Below are 23,993 nucleotides of genomic sequence, written 5' to 3'. Positions count from 1 at the left end.
GGAAAAATGAGAAACTGAGAGAAACTGAAATTTGCACAAGGATGTATTAATTTGCAAATTTTGTCCATCCTTGATACACAGTAGCTTGTAATGAGACCACTATGTCCCAAGTCTGAAATGACCAAAGTGCACCACTATGGGTGATACCCCATGACAGCAGAGTGGGGGAAAATTTGCAGAGGAGAGATCTTGAAAGTGCTCTGGAAGAAAGTCCTGCAGAAAGAAGAGATGGAGATGGAATGGGAAGACATATTGATGGTAATTTAGCAATTATCTTTTGAGTTGTGTAATCACTGTTGTCACAATCTCTTCTTCTGAAAGCCTGAGAATACTGTAGGAAACCATGCCAGCCTCATAGCATCTGAGGACATGATCCAGTTGCCCCTCCACAGGAGCTAAATTACCTCACTATGGTTCAGTAGCTGACACATGACAGATCACTAAGGTGCCACACTGCTCCCCATTGTTTCGTAATGACTTGGTACAGGCAATGGCAGTAATTAATTGTGTGCTTGTTAGCGGAGCAGAGTGGCGACTAATGAAAGCTGTAATTTGTCAAGTGATAGCTGCAATGATCACATGGACAATGCACCCTTCATTAAAACACACCAATTTGCTTTTAAAGGGGCGGGTTTCCAGTGAGTGGGCACACACTCTCTTCTTGGGCCACATTACTTATAAGAACATAAGAGGCTGCTGGATCAGGCCAGTGGCCCATCTGGTCCAGCATCCTGTTCTCACAGTGGCCACTGGGATGCTTGCGGGAAACCCTCCAGCAGGACACAAGCTCAAGAGCTCCCCTCCTATGGTTTCCTGTGCGTCAAAGAATAGACATAAACTGAGTGATTGAAAGATTTATGGCTCAATTATAAGAGGCCCCTTTTCTTTTGGGAGGTGTTGATTTCATCCTCCAGGTGATCTCTTTAATGAGCATCCATTCAGACTTGCTTGCTTATACGAAGCTTAGACAGTGTTTGGTCTTTATTAAGCCTTAGGTCTAATGGCAGAAAGTTGATTTCGTTGATTGCACTTGGATGACAGAGCGTTTTAATCCGCTTTAATTGCACAAACCTAAATTTCCGGTATGCTCTTGAATCCCTCCGGCAAAATATCGGAGGCAACCTGCAACTTTGTCAGTGTCTAATTAAACATGGAAACCCTTCATTCCCCACCGGAAGAAAGTGGCTTCTCTCTTTCTTCACCAGGGGGTTGGAGAGAGCTACAGCATGAGCCCAATCCATTCCTCACCCAGATATCTTCTCCTAAACTAGGAATGCTACGAAAGAGAAGAGGCTCCCCTTCTGTGCTTCCCCCACCACTCCATCTGCTCTTCTGGATGTTTGGAAGCTACACAAGTAGCTTCCCCTACAAGTCCAAAGCCTGGAGTCACAGAGTGTGATGAGAGGAAATGGCTAGCCATATGGGGCAAGCAAAGATAGAAAATATCTCTTGAAATGGCATGCTTGCACATGCCCCTCCCCGGCTGCCTGGTGGGGGGAAGGGACCAGTAGGCGGGTTGAGAAACAGCCTCTCTTCCCTTTCCTTCCTAACCCACAATCTGCTCTTCAATTCAGCTTCCGTTTTGACATAACTGCCGGAGGCTTTCCGCCATCATCGCTTGCGAGCCGTTAGATCTGACCGGGGGACTCAACAGAACTCCATAAGTCCGCTAGGCCACAGCCATGCAAGCCATCAAGTGTGTGGTGGTTGGAGATGGGTATGTACCATTTGCTTGAGGGGACAGGGGAGAGTGAGGGAAGGCGTGCCTCTTCCTTGGAGTAGATCCTTCCTTGCTCCGAGGCCCCAGAGCTGACAGCTTCTCTCTGTGTGTCTTTCAGAGAGGCCACGCAAGCACAGGAAGGAACTGTGACTTGCTTCAAGAGCAATCAAGGGTGGGGGAAGAGCACGCCTTAGGCCAGGAGTGGCCGACTTGTGGCCCTGTCAGATATCATGGGGCTCCAGCTAATGTGAGCAATGGGCCATCTGTCCCAGCTAGAATGGCCAATGGTCAGGGATTATGGGAGTCCAGCAACATCTTAGAGGGCCACAGGTTTCCCACCCCCATTTCAATATGTTGCATAAGAAGAAGGTGCTTTTCGATAAATTCTGACTTGGATACAGTGTGTGTTATTTCTGTGTTGCATTTTATGGTGTTGCTTGTGGGGTTGAGGACAGATTGCAGAAGGTTATTGTCCACTTCCAAATGGTACGAGGCTACTTTCTGTGGGAATGATTGGAGTACTTCTCTGGTCTTTCTGACACCATATCCAGAAACAGTTGCATTCTGTGGGTTGGTGGGTTTGAAGGGTGGGACAGCAGAGTCATCTCTGAATTGAATTGCAAGTGAAGATGTGGCCCTTGTATTGGCAACCCTGCATTTAGGCCATGCTTTCTCTGCATTATACCTACATGCACCACACACACATTGCTTTCTGAATTCTTCCCTGGGATCTGAAACACCCTTGGAATAAAAGCCACAGCTCAGTGGTAGAATATCTGCTTTGCAACTCCAGGTATGGTTGGGAATGTCCCCTTCCTGAAACCCTGGAGTGTCACAGCCAGTCAGTGTAGACAAGGTTGAGCTAGATGGACCAACCGTCTACATTCCATCAGGCTTGTTCACACATTACACCAATCTGCCTCAACACATGTACAAGGAGTGCTTGTGTGAAAGTGTACTGCTCTTGATTTGTGCAGCTTAGGTTATCAGGTACATAGAATGGGCACTTATTGAATGTTACATGTGGATCACTGTATGAGTGTACAGCTCAATTATTTATGTACACAGGTTGTACATGCAGGTTGAATGCAGCATGTGGACACCTCTAAAGGTTCTCAAGAGAGAATATGCGTGTGACCATCCACGGGCAAAAGCTTACATGGGAAAGTGGAGGCCTTTGCACCCTGGCAGCATAAGGCACTAAGAGTTTCTATTGTGTATACGGCACCTATGTGACCCTTAAAGGTGTAACCAGAATAATCACTTCCTGGTGTTGCTAAAGATCAGCAATAGGGCCAGCAGCTGGAGGGGCAAGGGCTAAATGTGGGCCTCTGGGAGAATATTACCTGGCCCAACAGTTTCCAAGTGAGAGGTGAAAACATGGGGAGCCAGATGGATTGTGGGCTTCCCACCATGCAACAGTAGACATGTGCAGGTGGAGTTAGGCCTTTGGCCTGACACACACCTCTTCCTTTTTCTAAGAACTCCCCCAGTAAAACTAGTTGCTGATTGGGGAGAGCCAGAGTCAGAAGACACCATGATGGATGGTGGGATGAAAAATGAGAAGTACAAAACGGGAGCATCTTTTACTGCACCAGCTTGTAAAAGGTTCAGCTCAGGAAAGTGCTTGCAGTACAAAGACTTCTTTGTTGGGCAGCATCTTCACCTCCTTTCTGCTGATGTGCTCTGGGTGACTCAAAAACATATTCTTTTCCACAAACAGAAACAAGCTCCATACAAGCTTGTTTGAGCTTGTATGTCTATGTCTGAGATTTGCAGCCCGATCCTCCGCATGTTTTCTTAGATGAAAGCCCGACTCAGTTTAGGAATGTACAAATCTGTCAGGTTCTGGTTTCCCATTTTTGCAATCTTAAATTCACTTCTCCACATTTCCACATCATTAAAAAAATTGCACAAGAAATTTATAATCAACATTTTAATGAGAATTTTTTAAGGCAATTTCTGCTAATGCACACATTTTTTTGGGGGGTGTCAGTTTCCCCTAATGCAACACATTTTTGCATGTTATTTTGTAATGAACACATTTTTATACACGCTTTGCCCCAGAATATGCATTTTGGTGCACATTAATTGGCTGGAGAACTACAATGCAAAATTCAGAGAAGTGTGAATTTTGAAAGATGCCTTTAGGTTTTCATTCACACATTGTTTTGGAAAGTCCCAATTTGATAGGCTTCCCTTTAAAAGCAAACTCAATCCCATTTTTTTCCCACCCTTCCACTTCCTTGGACTGCAACTTTAGTTTCTTGCATCTTGGATAAGATCTGTGCATGTGTCTGCTAAGTAGCACTATGGAGGAGGAGAGAAGCTTGAGGAGAAGTTTTGAATGCAACATCAAGAGGGCATATTGCAATGCCAGGAGTTTTGGATAAGGGTGTCACCTGGGCCAGCAGCAGACAAAGAGACTTTACCACTCCCTGCCCTTTACTAGTCCCTTCCTCTTAAAAATACCCCAAAGAGGAAGTCTGTAAGCTCTCTTTCTCACATATGCATGCAAATTTTAGAAAACAGAAAGCACCGTTCTCTTGAGCAGTTCAGTAGGGCAACTACGTATATGAACTAGATTACATATTCAATCTCTAACTAAAAGGATCTGGCAGATGTACCAGGTAGTGGGGGCTGAGGGGTCTTCAGGCCCCCAAAAAAAATTTCAAGGAGGGGGCTGCCCCCTCCCAAATCCTGTGTCCCTACTCTGCCTCTTCCTCCCCACCCAATGTCGTGTGGGCAGCAGGAGGTCAGGCACAGAGCCCTATTCTATCCTACTCTGCAAAAACGGCTTCCCATTTTGGCCATTGTTGAGCACTCACCTGAGCTTCATTGGGTTCAAGTCCTAGTTTAGGTTACAATCCTATACCCACTTACCTGTGAGAAAGACCCGTTGAACTCAGTGACACTTGTTTCAGAGTAGACACATATAGGATCGCCTTGTTAAAATCTTGTATGAACCATGTCACCATCCCATGTGATGTCCTGCTCTATATACCTTCTTTTAGAGAGGCACAATCTGTAAATATGTAGAGCAGGGTATTTTCAGTGGTGGCACCCACAATGTCACAGAATATCCCCAGGCACACCCACTAATCTTTTTCACTGCTCAAGATTTGTAGCAGATTGAAACCCCACTCCACCAACCCTTTTCCCATTTATAACATCCCCCTAAAATGTATTCAACTATCCCAGCTTTTAAATTATTGAGAGTTTTAAAAATCATTTAAATTATTTTTATTTTACTAATGCTGTGTATTTCAACTGGTTTGAAAACATACCAGTTGCTCTGAGTTGTTGTTGTTGCTGTTGTTAAATGGGAAGGTGAATTTAATGAATGAATATATGAATGAAAGTGACACCTTTTCTTGCATTCCTTCCAGCTTTTCATTACCTTGGGATTAGAAGGGGGCCTCGGAGGGAGGCTCCCCCTTTCCCTACTGTCTGGACTTCCTGCTCTGCTTCATTAGCAGGCATATTACTGCAGAAACTGGAATAATATGTGTCATGTGCTTCTTTCCCCTTTTCTACAGAGCTGTGGGTAAAACCTGCCTCCTGATCAGCTACACCACAAATGCCTTCCCAGGAGAATACATCCCTACCGTGTGAGTATGGTTCAGCTCAGAGGCAAAGGATCTATAGGCTGTGGACCTTGAGCTTTCGAAGAATTGAGATAACGCTTATTTTTGTTTCTCCACTAAGTCTTTGGCCTGTAGAGAGAAAATAAGAAGGCAGCAAGTCCCCACAGCTCATGTCAACGCAGTATCTGTGGGAATGTTGTGGATAGTAGGAGAGGATACATTGATTAAATATAATCTTTCCTCACTCACGCTAGTGAGCTAATAGCAGTGCACCTTCCCTTGTACATAGCAGGAAGCTAATTGGTAGATTCATTAGAATCTCTTGAGTTAAGCAATCCGGTCTAGCTTGTCCAGATTGGATCTGTTCCTGGTAAATTCCCCTTTATTCCTCTTAAAAACAATAAAGATACAATAGTCTTCTTTTAAAAGTAATGATAAGTTTACTTACATTCAGTTCACAATATGATCCTGAAGGCAGGCTTTAGCTTGTAGTTACAGATACAGAGAAAGGTGTGGATTCCTCTTGTGAGGAATGAGCCCATGTGCTGCTGGCTGAGAGCCAGCAGACAGCAAAAAGCATCAAGAGCATCAAGAGAAGAAGGGAAGATGGCTGCATGACTAGCCCCTTTATGGGGTCTCCCAGGATCACACCAGTCTACCTGGTCACATGCAGGGGGAGGAAGCTCCAGACCAGGTGTGACAGGAAGTCCTCCTGGCTGGAGTAACATCCCCCTCCGTGTCCACTCTGGGCAAACAGGCAGTGTTGTATTTGACTGCCTTTTGTGATGTTACACCCCACAGTATCACAGTAATTGCATTCCTTTAGGTCAGAGGTTCTCAACCTGTGGGTCCCCAGATGCTGTTGGACTACAGCTCCCATTACTCCTAGCCAGCATGGCCAATGGTCAGGGATGGTGGGAGTTGTATTCCAACAACATCTGGGGACCCACAGGTTGAGAACCACCGCTTTAGGTGAAAACTAACGGTGGAGCAGTGTGTGTGTGTGTGTGTGTGTATTTGGATCTGCCTAATAGTCAAGGTCTTTATTAGTTAGCCAGAGGCCACCCATTGTACAAACCCTGCTCCCCCTACACATTGTTGTTGTTTAGTTTTGTCCGACTTTTTGTGAACCCATGGACAAGAGCATGCCAGGCACCCCTATCTTCCTTCAGTTTGGTCAAACTTATGCTAGTAGCTTTGAGAACACACACTGAAAACAAGATAGAAACAAAAGATCCCATCCAGCCTTCTGCACAGCACATGACCAAAAGGAAGTATATTGCTACATATATTTGTTATACGACTCGGTCTATTTCAACTGAAAATTGTGAACCAGCTTTTTCTCAAGCGGAGGACTAGGACACCACCAGGTGGGCAGGCCATTTCTTTTTAATAGGCAGGACTGCAGTTTTGATGGCAAACCACTTTATTCAATCAAAAGGCTTCACTATCCATACCTCAGTAAAGGGTAGGACACTCTGGAGAACTATCCAATAATATCCGAACCTCCAGGGATGTGCAGCAGCGTTGTTTAATTTATATGTAAATAATAGTATTACTGCTCTATCCAGTGTTACTTATAGTCCAGTGTAGAGAGGCTAGTTTCTCTTCTGCTGTATGTTATCTTCTCGGTATTGGAATGTGTGTTTTCGAAATGTGCTTTTTCTGCTATGTTATTATGAAATGGTTCTTATTTTTGCTATGCCATGAAATGGTTGCCATGCTGTTGTTTTGCTATGCTATTATGAAAATGTTTTTGTAGTGTGTTTGATATGTATCCCTGTTTCTTTGCTGTGAGCCCCTTTTGCACATGATTTCTTTGTGGGAAAGCAGTATACAGATAAAATGAATGCAATGGTGATATACGGTAGTTCTTGTATCCTCCTCACGAGTGGGCTTAAGGAGGAGAATATGGGATTTTTGTTGTTGTAAACTTTAATCACTATTAATTAGGATAAAACACTTCATGATGGTTGGGAAAGCTCAGAGGCCGCATAATGTGTTTTGCTGACTACAACTCTCTGACCATTGGTCATGCTGCCCGGGGCTGGTGGGTGTTGGGGTCCACAATATCTGGAGGGCACCATCTTGAGGTAGCCTTGGGCTGGAGGGACATGGTAACATTCTCGAGCTGTTCAGACTATAGCTGGGAGTCAATTGCTTCATTTGTGTATTGGTTTAGTGTAGAGAAGGGGTTTGGAAGCTCAGGCTTCCAAGACTTCTCTATCTTGGCCTTTGAGAGACTCCTTGGGTTACACCCCTTCTCAGTGGCATAGCGGGGGGGGTGCGGGGGGGCAGCTGCACCGGGCGCAACATCTGGGGGTTAGGGTTAGGGGGCGCAAATCCACGCATTAGGGGGTGCAAATTACTTGCCTTGCCCTGGGTGCTGACAACCCACGCTACGCCACTGCCCCTTCTCCTTGTGTGTTTTCACCTGACTCGTATGTGTCCTTGAACCCTGATAATCCAGAAACGTGTGTGTAGAAATTAGCTAGCTGTGCAAAGGTAACATTGTCATGTATTGCTCCACCCACTTTTGTCTCTGGCCCCGCCCATCACTGGCATGTTGCCCTCTAACTGAAAAAGGTTTCGTTTAGGCTTAGTATACAGTACATGCAGGGAGTTACTTATATGGGAGATGATTAAAGCTTTGACACATAAACACCCCTCCAATCTGAAGTGGTGCAGCCCGGAATTTTACCACTTGAGTCAGAACAGGCAGAGTAGTTGAGAGATACCTTTGAGTCACCCAAGGTGCTATTGTTGCCTGCTGGGAGGTAAAAGGCTCTCTTTGCAGGTTGAAATGGAATCCATTCAACTGATTTCCCAGGCAGAAGCTGTAATGCTTTATCCCTTATAAAAGCACAAGAATTCAACTTGATCCAGATCATGATCATGTAAAAAACCAATTATTAATTTTGAAAAACAAAAACCAGGCCACTGTTGTGATGCATGGGCATGCTGTGATATCACTGCAAAGGTTACATGTTGGAATGACATGTCACGTGTCCCCTAAGTAGCAACCACAGAAAGTTAAGAGGTTTATAGAGGGCTGTAGTTATATTTTCTCCCAATGTGCGTTAAAAGAGAGGTGGAGGTGCGAAACTTTCCTGCCATTAACTTCCTTAAATTAACTTATTTAGGATCTGTCAGGTAAAACCTATGAGGTTGCATTTGTCAGGAAGCCAGAACATGAACTATATGTCCTCTCTCCCTTAAACGAAAAAGAACAGTAACAGGAAACGCCCGACTCCACCCAGATACAATAAATTTCTGTGCCACCTAATGTCTACACTATATCATGACAGTTTGCACACATTCTCCCATGCCCAATATTAAGCAATCCCCCTCCCCCCTTGCCACAGCCATCCCATAAACCCATTCCCTCTGGAGAGGCTTTCTGTGGGACACATGTGGCTGTTGGGTGAAGAAGAGATAGACTGAGATGTTTTCCTTCTGTGAACTTCCTAAATTTAACTTAAAATGGGCAAAGATCCTCCCCTTTGAAACAGCTAATGTTATTGTAGTTGGAAGCAGTGTCCGGGTAAAAGGTAAAGGTAAAGGTAAAGGGATCCCTGACCATTAGGTCCAGTCGTGGCCGATTCTGGGGTTGTGGCACTCATCTCGCTTTATTGGCTGAGGGAGCCGACATACAGCTTCCTGGTCATGTGGCCAGTATGACTAAGCCACTTCTGGCGAACCAGAGCAGCGCACGGAAACACCGTTTACCTTCCCGCCGGAGCGGTACCTATTTATCTACTTGCACTTTGACGTGCTTTCGAACTGCTAGGTTGGCAGGAGCAGAGACTGAGCAACGGGAGCTCACCCCATCACGGGGATTCGAATCGCTGACCTTCTGATCGGCAAGGCTCTGTGGTTTAACCCACAGCACCATCCGTGTCCAGGTAGAAACTGGCAAAAACTCAACTTTGCCAACAACAACAACAACTGAACAACTTTTGTGTCCAGATTTCCACTTTTTGAAATATGGCCACCCTATTAACTGTAAGCTTTAAGGAACTGACACCTACTTTTGTTTCAGATTTGATAACTACTCTGCCAATGTAATGGTTGATAGCAAACCTGTAAACCTGGGGTTGTGGGATACAGCTGGCCAGGAGGACTACGACCGCTTGAGACCTCTCTCCTATCCTCAGACAGTGAGTTCCTCTTGTTTTCTCATATGCATTTTCTCTGCAGTTTTGGACTCAGTTATCCATGCTCTAGTGACCTCCCTATAGCTGGACGACAACAATGCACCATGTGTGGGGCTGCCCTTTGAGACAATCTGGAGGCTGCACCCTGTGTTGAAGGCAGCTGATAGGCTGCTAAGTGTGGCAGCTCAATGGGACAATGGATCCCTGGTCCTGTAAACACTGCACTGGCTGCCCGTGAGATACCAGAGCCATAAGTGGCCCAGAACACAAGCACCCAAAAGAGCAACTTTTCCAGTGTCAACCACCTCAGACTCTATGCTTGGTATACCACCTTATTGATGATTGATCTGTGTGAGGGTCTTCCCTTTGGCCTGAAGTGGACCACTCAACACTGCTTCTGCCTCTAAAGAACAAATCACATTTGACTGTATTATCCTTCAGAACCAACAGATAATAGAACTTTTTATTATGTTTATTCTGCAAAATCAAGTCATATTTTTCAGAATAATAATAATAATAATAATAATAATAATAACAATAATAATAATAATTTATTTATACCCTGCCCATCTGTCTGAGTTTCCCCAGCCACTCTGGGCTGCTTCCAATCGAGTGTTAAAAACAATACAGCATTAAATATTAAAAACTTCCCTAAACAGGACTGCCTTCAGATGTCTTTTAAAGATAGTTGCTTATTTCCTTCACGTCTGAAGGGAAGGGGGTTCCAAAGGCGGGCGCCACTACCGAGAAGGCCCTATGTCTGGTTCCCTGTAACCTCACTTCTCGCAATGAGGGAACTGCCAGAAGGCCCTCGGTGCTGGATCTCAGTGTCCAGGCTGAACGATGGGGGTGGAGACGCTCCTTCAGGTATACAGGACCAAGGCCGTTGGTGTAGGCTTTGGCTTATGTTTACCTTTTTGGTACTACCTTTTCGCTGCTCACACAGATACAAAGGCTTTTCTAACTTAAATAGAAAAACAAAAACCGAGTATTTAAAGCAGCTGTGACTTCTCTGCGTGAAGAATTGCAATAGGCCAAAATCACTGCTTCCTGTCATAGACTAAGATAAACTGTCAGGTAAAGCCTGAAATGGAGCAAAGATGTTAATACTCTGTGTCAGGTGTGGGAAACATTTTGCCATCTGGATGCTGCTGAACTACAGCTCCCATTATCCCTGGCCATTGGTCAGGCTTGCTGGGGCTGATGGGAGTTGGAGTCCAACAGCATCAGGACTTGGAACAGATAGACCTTCAAACAAAGGGCGGACCTCTGTAATGTAGAAAAGATGCCCACCTGCCTGTATGTGGGATGGTGACAAGAATCAAAGGTAACTAATAAAGGTTATCCTAGGGTGTCAGAAGGAACATGTCCTGCCCTACACTCTTCTTCAGTTTCTAGGCTAGGTTCTCTTTCACTAATTGGTGAAATAGGTCTAGTAAGTTTGGGGTTTGTTCTGTCACTCCATCAGTTTAGTACGTCAGTGCAATCTTCCTTCTCTAATGTTTAGCGTATTATTTGTGTTGTTTATTTATTTCAATGAAAGAGATAATAAACTCACTTATTAAAATCAATGGAACCCAAAAAAATGCTTAATCGGATCGTGCTCCAATTTTTGCAGTCTAACGAAAAAACACTGGAGTGTGCTAATATTCATTTTTGTTTTTGTTTTTTAATTATTTTTATTACATTTTTCTAAATTACATTTCAAAATATTCATTTAAACAACCTGAAATCAATGACTTTCCTTCTTCTCCTACTGTGGTTTGTTTTGGATACCATACATCCCTGCATATTTTACATGAACAATCTATTCAGCAATCCATGGTTACATCCATCAAAACTTATTTACACTGTTGAATTTATCTTAATGCTACCAGTGTTTTTAAATAAACACAATTTTCACCAATATAGCCGGTAAACATTTCCAGTCTTCTTTAAATGTGCATTCTTCTTGTTCGCTTATTCTATAAGTCAAGTCTGCAAGCTGTGCATATTCCATCAGTTTAAGTTGCCATTCATCTTTGGTTCTAATATTCATTTTGGATTGGTTTCCCTGATTATATTTATTTAGTTTGATCTGCATGGTTTAATGCACTGTTTGCAGGGTTGCTGTTGCTTTCACCCTGTCACTTTATAACTGGCTAATGTGGAAATAATGATAGTGTCCCACTTTACAGGGTGCTTGCTAAGGACTGCTGTGATGAAGTACATGAAATGCTTTGAGTACGTGGGCAAAGCACAATATAAATATTTGGTGTGCTTTCTGTTTTGCTACGTGAGAAAGCACCAACCCTCAGTGTGACTTTTAAAGTGTCCTTTTTTATTTTATGCCCACAGGACGTCTTCCTCATCTGCTTCTCTCTAGTCAGCCCTGCATCTTATGAGAATGTCCGTGCTAAGGTGAGATCATCCTGGTGTTTGTGCAGCTGAGGAAGGAGGCACGGGGCACGTAAGAAATTGATCATACTTGGTCTAGGGGCCAGCTGCAGTGTGGAAAATGTGGTGACCCTGGATGTTTTCGGCAGGGACTGGCTGGATGAAAAAGAGTAGTGGGAGGCACCAGCCAGGGAACCTCCAAGGGAAACCCCAGAAGAGAAAGGCTGAGAGCCGGGGATTGGTGGTGGGGCACCGAGGAGAGGTCAGAGGGAGAAGATGGGGTGAAGGTGCTGGATGCTGAAGGGGCTACAGCAGTGGCGTCACAATGGGGGCGGGGGGGGTGGAGTACCCCAGGTTCCATGTCTGCAGGGGTGACAAGAAGTCACCTCACGGGGGCTCACGGTGGCACGAGCAGCCATTGCGCTGCCGCAGCCACATGTGGAGGATCCTCTGCTCGCAGCTGTAGCCACAAGCAGAGGATCCCGGCACTGGCGGCAAACCACTAAATACAGCACATGTGCAGCATCTGTACGTAGCACCGTCGCACATGTGCTGTATAGTGATTTGCCGCTACCGCTCCAATGCTGTACGGGTGGTTCCAGGACCCTCTACTCATGGCTGCAGCTGCAAACGGAGGATCCTCCATTTGCAGCTGTAGCGGTGACAGAGGGATCCTGGCACCGTCCATACAGCGTTGGAGCGGCAAACCACTATACAGCGCACGTGTGGTGTCACTATGTACGGCGCATGCATCATATGTAGCAATGCCGCACATGCGCCCTATGTAGCAATGCCAGCCCCTTCCTTCGCCCCTGGGCAACTGGGCTTTGTGAGCAGGAAGAGCTTGTGACAGGGAGCAGTTCAGACTCTGAGGCTGAAGCAGAGGAAGTCTCCCTCTCCTGCTGAGACCAGCTCCCCTCTCCCCTTGTCTCCAAGAACTCGGAGAGTAACAAGAAGAGCAGAACAGAGATCAGGGGTGCACAGATGCAGTTTGAGCTGCTTGGGAATCATCTGGGAGAGGAGGAGCCTTAGAAAGGGTGGGAGGCAGGGACCTGGCAAGTGTTCCATAGGAACAAGACCTACTGGAGAGTGTTGCTGAGACCACTAGGCTGAGTTGCATGTTCCTTGAATAAAGAGTGAACTTCATTGACAACAGAGCAGGGGTGGAGGAAGACGGTGGGGGGCGAGCTGCCCCAGATGTCTTCACTGAGGGGGTGACATTTGGTGCGCCACCCGCCTGCGACTCCCAAGCTTACTCCGAGCCAGTGGGGGAAGGGTGGAGCTGCACCGCTTTGCCGGCAGCATTCCCCCCTTCATTTTGACAGCTCAGGGGAGGCTTTGTAGTCATGGGCGCATGGCGTGCCAAATGCCCACCATCAGCAGCTCGCTCCACCCCATGGGCAGCTCACTTTGCCCCCAGCTGCAGGGTGTGTGCACCGCTCCATGCACCCAAGTGGCAATACCGCATATGGGAGGGCACCCTCCATGCCCCACCCCCCTCGGGAGCATGTCCACCCTGGGCAGCGCAGAGCTCTGCTTCCTTTATTGCTGATCTGCCTCTGACTCCAGCCCTGACAGCTTTGATCCCTTGCAATTGACAAATTTGCTAGGGCTTAGTGCTGGGGTCCATTGAAATGCCAAGGCCTAGGTTTTGAAAGACCACCTCCTTTCCTTTGTACCATCATGAGTGTTAAGATACACTATGAAGATCAGCTTGTACCATCATAAGCTTTAAGAACAAAATGAGTCCCAGAGGCACCAAGTGATGCTGCCAGAAATCTGCCAAGGGACCAGTGTTGCTTCCACTTCCTCCTCCCCACCTGTGCTGTCACTTCCGCTTTCTCCTCTGTCCACAGCTCCCCACTGTTTCTCTTCCTTTCTGTGGGTGGCTTCCTCCCACACACCTGCCTGTAGAAAATGGACTTTAACAGGATGGAGGAGTGGGAGGATACAAAAGTGGAACTGGGGCTGCCTGTGAGAAATGGGCAGAGGCCAGCAGCATGATGAATGGAAGGTGTGGGCATCACGCAAACCTGGAGCTGGCCCTAGGCAAAAAAATATGTGATACAAGAGTTCCATGATGAAACCTCCTGGTTATTGACTGGTTGTGCTTCAGAAACAGTTGTGGAGAGGTCTGGGTTTCATCAGAGCAGCAGCTCTTGGGGAGGCGATGCTTAATTGTTTCCTCCTGTGCCACTTTTCCAGTTTAAATTTACTCCCCACCCACATCCCAAAGACACTATTTGCTGGATCTGGTGTCTGTGTGTGTGCAAATATAGATGCCTGTATTTATTTCCCCACTATTACCAGCATAGGGGTGAAATATAGATCAGGAAAAAGATACAGGAGAAAAGATCAAATTCCTCATCTCCAGCACACATATCAAAATCAGAGCCCCTGGGCTGCTTTAAAATTAGATTTTTCTTAAAAGATGACCCTATTATGAATAGGGATGGTGTGAATCAGCCCTCGCCAAGCTGGTGCCCTCCAGATGTTTTGTACTGCAACTCCCAAACATCTGGAAGGCTCTATCTTGGCAAAGGTGGTAATATTAGATTTGTTTTGATCCAGCAAGACAATTCTTATCGTCTGTAAAGTGTTTGCTAGATAGACTGCAATGATACAAAATGTAGCCCAGTTTCTTTCTCTTTTTTGTTTCTCGCCTCACTCTTCCCACTTCAAATCTTGAACTTTCTTCTAGTGGTTCCCTGAAGTACGTCATCACTGCCCTAGCACTCCCATGATCCTCGTGGGCACAAAGCTGGATCTCCGAGATGACAAGGACACCATAGAGAAGCTCAAAGAGAAGAAGTTGGCACCCATTACGTACCCACAAGGTCTTGCGCTGGCCAAGGAAATTGGTATGTGAGGGTGAGGTGGTGGGAGGAGATGCCCCAATTCAAACTGGGGCTGTTAAAATTGTGGAAACCAGCATAAGAACATGTTGGGTCATGAGGGTGACCCATTTAGTCACAGAGGCCAACCAGATGCCTATTGGAAACTCGCAATTAGGACATGAGTGCAACAAGACTTGCCACTTCCAATTCTGAAAGGATCTGTCCATTTCCGATCTCTACTTTTCTCATTTTCCCAGCCTTAAATTCAGTTTGAAATTTCAATTTGAAATTTACAGCTGATTCCCCACTTACATGGGGCATACGTTCCAGGTACCCACACACATAAGTGAAATTTCCAAAAGTGGGGAGCACCCCCTTAACATCCTATAAATGCCCTCTCTGCTACTCACTCTCCAATCCATAACAAAAGCACTGTATCCAAAAATTCCCACAACTAGAATCAAAGCTCTAGGACTACCAGGAGGCTAGAGGACATGTGGGAGACTGGTGGCTGCTGCTGCACTTACCCTTCATGTCCGCTGTTGGGCAGGGAGGCTGACAACATAAACAAAGCCCTGCTATGCCTTTGGTGTCTTTGGGGCTTCCACCGCCCTCACCCACATCCTCTTTGGGTTCTGGGGTGGGTCTCTCTCTCCTGCCATTTCCTGGTTGGAATCCCCCCCATTATTTCCTGTCACTGCGCATGTGCGCAGTTGTGTGCAAGTCAATCACACATAAGTGGGTGGACACCTGTATTAATTTTCACAAATATTCCTCATCATTTCAGTGCGAATTTCTCCTTGTGAACACATTTTTGGTATGCACTTTTAACGAATGCGCACATGGCTATGTCAAAAGTGTGTGTGTGTGCACGCGGTGGGGCTCCTTGCCTGATTCTGTGCATGCACCTCCCTATGCATCAATGCTGTTCTCCAGTTCACATATCTATATTGCAGCAGAGCTATTTTTCTACCATTGCACAAACTGCATTGGGTGAATTGGTGCCTATGCTACACCTCTAGGACACTGCCTGCTTGAACCATCTTAGAATGATGCACACTGCTTTTGCTAGCAGAGGTTACAATGGAGCCCATTCGCAGAGGAGATTGCTTGTGAAGGAAGGCTGCAGCCTTTTTGCCTCAGATGCCAAGACGAAGCCAATCTTGGAGGAGTCCCACCTGATGCCTGCTTATTTTCTTGGCAACATCCTTCCTGTGCAGGATGACCTCACTATCAGTAGTTCATCCGACTGCTTTTGCCTTAACTGTGAGCATTGGAGATGCTGGTCTTTTCAGACTTCCTCTTCCTCCTCTCCACTCCCTGGCCTTTTCTGTCCGGAACTGGTCTTCAAAAGTTCTGTCAGTTGAAACACTGTTCAGCCACAACTTCCTTTTCCTGCCGTGTGGTCTGGCGCTAACCAGCAAAGGGTAACATGCTGCACTCGCTCATTCTCAAGGCTCATTTCTCTCATTGTACAAGCAACCCCGTTCTTTCCTGCGTAGGTGAATTCATCTTTCCTTTCCACCGCAGCTCCAAGACCTAAGTGGTTGGGCATTTGGGGATACGTAGGTTGAGCAAGAGCCTAATTTGTTCAGGACTTGGCAAATTAATATGATGAATTAGGTTCCTAGGGCAGCCAAGAGACAACAAGTTTAAAACAGTGAATAAATAAAGGAAGCATATAGACAAATGCAGAAAATGAAAGCAAACGAATAAAGCACCAGACTGTTTAAACAAATGGTGAAATCTATTTGCTGTATGTTACAGCAGTTCTGCAGATGGAGCAGCACTTGGTGGTCAAAGTCCAGGGCCCATCAGCTCATTACACACCCCATGACCAGCCAAAGAACAAGAAGATGGCAGCATCAAAGAGGCCTGGTGTTAAGCTGAGATAGACATCTTGGGGTCCACTAGAGCCTACATGGTCACTGCAGCTTCCTTTTTTCTTATTTTTAAAAACATATTATCACCAGGGAGCAACCAAGCCAGGCACATTCACATCTGCAGAAGCTCATTTATTATGTTTTACTTATTAGAATCAAAGGTCCGTACAGTTAAAGCTATGGTTTTCCCAGTAGTGATGTATGGAAGTGAGAGTTGGACCATAAAGAAGGCTGATCGCCGAAGAATTGATGCTTTTGAATTATGGTGCTGGAGGAGACTCTTGAGAGTCCCATGGACTGCACGAAGATCTAACCTATCCATTCTGAAGGAAATCAGCCCTGAGTGCTCACTGGAAGGACAATTCCTGAAGCTGAGGCTCCAATACTTTGGCCACCTCATGAGAAGAGAAGACTCCCTGGAAAAGACCCTGATGTTGGGAAAGATGGAGGGCACAAGGAGAAGGGGACGACAGAGGATGAGATGGTTGGACAGTGTTCTCGAAGCTACCAGCATGAGTCCATGGGGTCACGAAGAGTCGGACACGACTAAACAACAACAACAATTGTAGAGTTGGAAGGAACCCTGAGGTCCAACCCCGCTGCAATGCAGGAATCCTGTCCACAGCCTTCCCTGAGTGGGCTCAAACCACCAATCTTCTGGTTAACAATGAGACGCACTCATCTATTACTATTTTCTGTCACCTATAGTATTTATCACCAAATCAATGTGTTTGCGTGTTAAGACCCAGAAACCTCCCCCCTAAATAAATTCACACATGACTCAAATTTTGGTTTTGGTTTTTGGCAGAATTTAGGCCACAACTTTATTGATTACAGAAAGTGACTGGTTGCATATGCTCTGGTTTGACTAGCTCCCTGCCATGAAGGTAGCGCTGACCCAGGGTTCCAGCATAGGTCAGCCAAGGGTGAACACCTGCATATGCGGAAAGCTGGGAATGGGCTAGCTCCGCCACCCAAAAGTCCCCCTGGACTCAGGCACGGGCACAACCTCCTCTCAGGGGTTGACCAAACCATCGAGTCCCTAGATTGCTTTAACGGAATACCCTTCACATAGGGATGGCGAGAGCGTTCTCCCATCTCTATCACCTGAACCAGAGCCTATCCACAACCTTACAAGTTGTGACGATTTGCTACACGGCAGGCTAAACCCAAATGGCAACAGCCAGTCAGTGAATTGGGGAAAATTCCTACCATGCCCCTGTCCCAACGACAGACGACACATGATAGCAAGATCAAGCGCAACGCCCTAAAAGTAGGGAGTGGTGGGCGGGTGTTCTGAATGCACGCACCGAAAGAGGAAGCTCTGGGTCACGTGCATGGGCATAAATAGGTCCTTCAAACCGTTTGGACTGCGTCCCATTGGCCAGATTGCACCCAGCTTCGAGGGACCTACCAATCGGGTGTTGTGGCTGTCCAAACGTACCCACCCACAACACAGGGTGTCAGTTGTCCAGGTCTCACTGCAATATGTGCCCTCTTTAAGGGAGGACCTGATTTAGCAACAGGGCAGCAGAAGCAAGTTCCCATTTTGTCCCTGTACTCATGATGATGCTGTGATTTATTTGAGTTTAAAAAGCACCCCTTCCTCAGAATGTTTTTTTGTATCCACAGATGCAGTGAAGTACCTCGAGTGCTCAGCACTGACTCAGCGCGGCCTGAAAACAGTGTTTGATGAGGCAATTCGGGCAGTTCTCTGTCCACAACCCACAAAGACAAAGAAAAGGGGGTGCAGCATCCTTTAAGGGTAGGTAAGTAAGTAAGTACTGGCAAAGGCCTTCCTCTGTCTTGGCCCTCACTGCCAGACGAAGAGCTCAGATGTCCAGTTTGGTTTCTGCCAAGAACTTTGATACTTAAATCAGAATGGTACATAAACAAGGCATGGTTACAAGGTGCAGCAGGTGTACCAGAGGACCAGCTATGTGGCTAGGTGGAAGCTAAGACACTGATTCAATGAGCGACACTTTTTGGAAGGATTGGACAGGTCACAACACTTAGTGTGGCAAATGGACAGAGCCCTGAGACTGGGCAAGCAAGCAGGCAGCAGTTCTCTGAGTGTGTTGAGCTTGAAGAGTCTGTTCATGCCAGGGCCAGCATCCCTTCATCTTGGGAGGTGGAACCGATTCTGGCTCAACATCTGATTCATTCTTAGCGGCTTACCACTGCCTCCAGTCCTACCTAAGCTGCCACCCCCTCCACCAGTTCCTGAACCACTTGTATCTTAACAGAGATTGTGGGAAAGAGACCTGAAGACACCAGATAATGAGACTGTGGCTGGGAGGGAAAACCGTAAAACAGAATCATTCTGTGACTTGCTGTTAATTCCCTTATACAGATTGGGAATTCAGAGATGCCTCACCATGGATGGGAGAGCAAATAGGAACCAACTCCCTGTTATATTGGTTCAGAAGTAATAAACAGAAACAAGGAAAGGTACAGCAAGTGAAATCAAGAGACCAATTGTTAAAATATGGGGAAAGTATGGATAATGTTTTTGGCCCTGGAAATTTCCCCTGAAATATGGGCTTTCAGAAAATGAAAGAAAAACGAGACTATTCTGCCTGGATTAGAGAGGACATAACCAGATTCAAAGACACTATATTTCAGGGGGTTATGGTCTCATAAAGCCAATTAGCAGGAAAGCAAGTCAATCTCCATCTGCCGATTTTTGCAGTATCTGCCAATAAGGAGCTATACTGAAAATATTACAAGAGCAGTAGATATAGAAAGGGATCCCATGTTATTTGAGAAAATTAGTTTCTGGAAAAGAAAAAATGTTTGCTGTCTAAAAGGTATAAAATTTTAGTAGTCCCAAGCGGTCGCAAAATCAGTATTGCAAAACAGAATTGGGAAAGTTCACTGTGACTATATTGGAGGTACAGAGGAATTATGTGTACAGGCCCTTGTAAGATAGGTAATAGATGCAGTACTCCCCCAGGTAGTACTCAAGGGCACGCAGTACCGACACCTCTCTTTTTTGTTGTTAAAAATGTAGCGTTTACCGTAACAACTTCATGGTGAGTACCGGCAGCTATTTTTCTAGGGGGAAAGTACTGGATAGATGGGAATTCAAAGGAGAAATTCACAAAGCAACACCTAGGCAGAATTATACCCCAGTCACTATACCAAATATATTCCTAGCTGTGTCACACATGCATTCAAAGTGTAGGAGAAGAAAGGAACTTTCGCTCACATCTGGTGGGATTGCAGCCTGGTTAATGAATCCTGGCAAACAACAATTCAAAGCCTAAGAGATATCACAAGCTTAGAGTTTCAATTAAACCCTCTAACAATATTTGGGGGACATGTTAAAAACCAATTAGGGAGAGACTATATAACTATAATTAGTTATACATATGCTAGCTGACTTTGCTAGCAAAAGCTTGGAGAACATCCTGTGTCCCGACAGCTGATCAATGGAAGATCTGGAACAGTATGGTCATGGATTAAATTGCTGGTTGCAAACTGTTATGGAAAGGGGAAATACAGACTTTTTAAAGAACTCAGATGTCTTTTATTTGGCAATGGAATCAAAATAGACCAAATGAATGAGTGACTGCAGATTTTCTAAGCCTGAGATGAGTTTCTGATGCTATATGTGTGTGTGTGTAGGATAGATATAAGGTTTGTAAATCTTAACATATGCACCCTAACTTCCCCCAGAGAATCCTGGGAACTGTAGTTTTGTTAAGGTTGGTGGGAATTGTAGCTCTGTGAGGTGGTGGTAAACTACCACTATCAGGATTCCTTGGGGAAGTTGTATGCTTTATATTTACTTTAAAATTTCATTTATTCAACCTGTAGGTCCACCCATTTACCGGTCATGTGAAGGGGCTCTACTTTAATTAAAATTCAGGGGCAGCCCCACTTTCCCCTTACACATTCACTGAATGCATAAGGGAGGAATGCGTGGTTTCCCCACTTACACATTTGGTAAGAAAGTCAAGAAAATTTGGATGGACACTCAACTGAATATGAGAGGGGAGCTCGCTGAAAATAGATGTTGCCTGATACTATCCAAACAGGAGTTCCTACTGCTGCTTGGGCAACTAACACAATTAGAAACTTCTCTCCTGACTCAGCTTTAATCAGCAGCAGCCAGGCTGATGGTATCATCTGTACTCTGGCTCTCCTTCCCCCAAGACCAGTCTTTAATGAGTGGCTCTAGTTACCCTCAACAACAAAGGGCAGAGGAGCTTCAAGAAAGGGTTGCCAGGAGTCCAAGAGAAGTCCCAGTGAACCAGCCAACCATTGCTCTTTCTTTCCTCATTTTTTTGTTTGTTAGAGCTGTGGGCAGCTGTCCATCAAGCAAACACCGTGAATAGAACCATAAGTCTCCCACACCCTTTCCCCAAAGGAAACAACACTTTATAAAGGATGCTTGGAAGTCCCCACTGCACTGCCACATGGAAGTCTCACTTGTGGACAGCACAGACTGACTCCTTTTATTTGCCTTCCAGATTCCAGACCCGGCTCCCTCACCCAATGAAATTGCTCCTTTCTCTGGGCTTTGCTGATTGTAAAGAGACTGAAGACTGGATTCCTCTCCTGTATCTCCCGAAGTGATGCCAGTGAAGAGTTTTGAGATTTTTTAGGGGTGGTGGTGGATGCTTCCACACTAGTTATTTAGTCTGGAATTGCCTCCTGGAATTCCTCACTTGTTAGGAAGCCTCCCCATTATACCATATTTAGTCTGCTGGGTTCTATTGTTTTTCTGATTCATTGGCCTGTAGTTTCCACCCCCAACCTGATCTATGGCTATTGTTTTAAAAAAAGTTTAGTGCAATTGTAGCACCAGTCTCTTCAGTGTGGACAGGAAAAGCGCTATTAAGGGGTTTCAAGGCTTCTGTACTTTCCAGTTCCTCTTTGAAGGTTTATTCCGTTTTATTGCTTCCTGTTGATCTTGGCTAAAGGATTTTTGGTTAACAGAGTGTACTTTGCACCTTTAATAGCCTTTCTAAATTGCTCCAATGACAGTTTCTCTCCCTGTGGATGGGAGAGGAGCTTCTAATTACTGCTTTCATCTCACTAGACGTTTATTTACTTATTTTAATGGTGAGATAGCATCATAAAAGTGCTATTTCACCATTAACAAAAGAAAAGAGAGGGGGAATAAGAGAGAAAAAGTACTTAACATCTTTCTTCCCCCCTACCACAATTCCCTGTGGGAAGAGAAACTGACCCTGGGGCAATTTAGAAATACCATTCAGCATTTTCAACTTATACCAACATGAAATAGTAAAACAGAAGGCTTTTGAATAGCATTGGAAAGGACCTTTGCTGAATGGACCTTTCTTCTGAGTAATTAATGGATGATTTCGACCCTTGTATTGCTGGAGAATACCGCGCTTTGTAAAGTTTCTTGTGTGGTAACTCTGTTTTAATTCCACTTCTAGCCAATTGTATAAAAGCAGTGCTTCAGCTGTGCTAAAGGGCTCTTGTGTGCAAGTGCCCTTGTTCTCTGAAATTTTCCCATATAATCTCTCTGTCCCTGATCACAGCATCGCAAACAAGGCTCAATAAAGGCTCAATAAATATCTCTGCCACTCTTCTTCAGCCACCCTTGTCTTGTGCTGGTTCTAAAGAATTATGATAAAGAGACGGGTATTCAGGGCTGGGCGTCTCTGATGACGACATGTCTGCTACTTAGCTAAGAAGCTGTAACTCACACATTGCATCTCCTTTTGCAAAGCATCATGACAACTCTGACCTACATCAAATCCTCATCCTGGGACCTTGGGGATGTTCTGAGGGATTTTTGACCAATTATGGAGTTCAAGGGCCATGGTCACTTTTGCCTCAAAAGGCATAGTTTCAGTCCTTGGCTTAAGCCAGTCAGGTGCCCAAGTTCCTTGATACGGGGAAGAAATACACTTCGTCATTGGATGGTCTGTCCCATGTTGCTGGGACATCTCTGTATGTAGGTGAGCAACTCAAGATTTCCTCCCAGAGATGCTACCTTCTTTCCCCTGCCTTCATGATCCTGACATACCAGGGTCTGGGAAGGGTGGGTTGTGGTTCGAGGACCCGATCCCCGCTTAGTGGAATGAAAACACACGGACACGTGATATAAGGTTAATGGGCAAGAAAAGGCCACAACTTTATTGATTACAGCAAGTGAAAAGGTATTGGCTTAGGCATTGGATCACGTCAGTTGACTCCACCCACTCGGAGAGGGGTGAGTCTAAAAGGGGGGTTTATTCGCCAGTAGGTGGAGCCTGTTGATGATAATCCAACTATAAGCTCTCCCCTGATGTCACCGAGGATCGTGCCATGGCCCCCCACCACACAGGCATCGGACAGAATACACGACCGCCGGATTCCTTTAACGGAATACCCAAAAATTGAAGGCATAGGCGATGGCCACACTTAGCCCTTCCACACACCACAAACACATTATTCCAATGCCTAACCTACCCACCAATACCACGAAAGTTGTGATGATTGCTACGAGGTAGGTGAAAAAACCACAAAGCCTAATGCCAAATGGAAAAATTCCTACCAGGCCCCCTGGACAACCAGGGCGACCAAACTAGGGTCCATAGCAAGGCCAAGAGAAAAAACTGAAACCCTGAGCTCTAAGGGAGTGGAGGGTGGGTGACTCGCGACGGGACGGCGAAAAGTGAGGCCATGCAGCAGCAAGTTAAGCTGCCATCCACGCCCCTTCCAAAGGCACCTGGTTGGGCGCTTGCCTGTGGGCATGGTGCGCCAGCCAGGAGAGTGGGAGGCAGGGGGCTAACGCCCCCTGCTTGAGGTGGAGATCGGCTCCCGCCCACAACCCCTCCCCTCTTTGCAGTAGGAGAGTCTTTATTGTGGGCTTCCTCCCTTTTCCCATTGGTTAGTTCCTTTCCCCCTCTGCCCCCACTTGCATGATTGTTTGCAGTCCTCCAATCCTTGTCTCCTCATTCAGGAACCTTTTGAAATGACTTCTGGGATTCCAGCATTCTGTCACCTCTAGTCCAGCCATGCAAACTCATGATCGGGTCGGCTGAGCTGTGCAGTCACAAGTGGACCCCAGACAGGAGGCAATGGCAAGAAAGCAGCCTGCAAGAGCCACTTTGACATTTAACAGGCCAGAAGAAGGGATGTGAGGAAGCCTCAGTCAGGTTTATTTCTGTAATCTGAGGCCACATTCACACCATACATTTAAAGCACTATGATACCACTTCAAATAGTGATATAGCTTCACCCAAAAAATTATGGGAGCTAGTTAAGGATGCTGGGAGTTGTTAGGAGACCTTTATTCCCCCTCTCAGAGCTATGATTCGCAGGGTTCTGCATGAAGAGGGAATGGTTGTTCAGCCACTCTGTGTAACGTACCTCTGTGAGGGGTCTCCTAACAATTCCCAGCACCCTTAACAAACTAAGTTCCCAGAATTCTTTGGCGGAAGGCATAACTGTTTAAAGTGGTACCA

At 45.8% G+C, this 23,993-nt stretch overlaps 1 protein-coding gene across 1 annotated transcript; it reads left to right on the top strand.

Annotated features, from left to right (window-relative positions):
• The first annotated feature begins 1,551 nt into the window (after positions 1-1,551).
• On the top strand, positions 1,552-22,129 carry RAC2 (Rac family small GTPase 2). The gene is made up of 7 exons (XM_083701209.1): positions 1,552-1,717; positions 5,260-5,331; positions 9,350-9,467; positions 11,802-11,864; positions 14,542-14,701; positions 18,193-18,325; positions 21,039-22,129. Exons 1-6 carry the CDS (start codon positions 1,683-1,685, stop codon positions 18,321-18,323), a joined length of 579 nt encoding a protein of 192 aa, XP_083557335.1. The 5' UTR covers positions 1,552-1,682; the 3' UTR covers positions 18,324-18,325; positions 21,039-22,129.
• Positions 22,130-23,993: the final 1,864 nt, after the last annotated feature.

This window comes from Podarcis gaigeae (assembly GCF_964106915.1).
Source record: "Podarcis gaigeae genome assembly, chromosome: 10".
Lineage (NCBI taxonomy): Eukaryota > Metazoa > Chordata > Lepidosauria > Squamata > Lacertidae > Podarcis > Podarcis gaigeae.
This window is presented reverse-complemented; position numbering and strand designations above follow the sequence as displayed.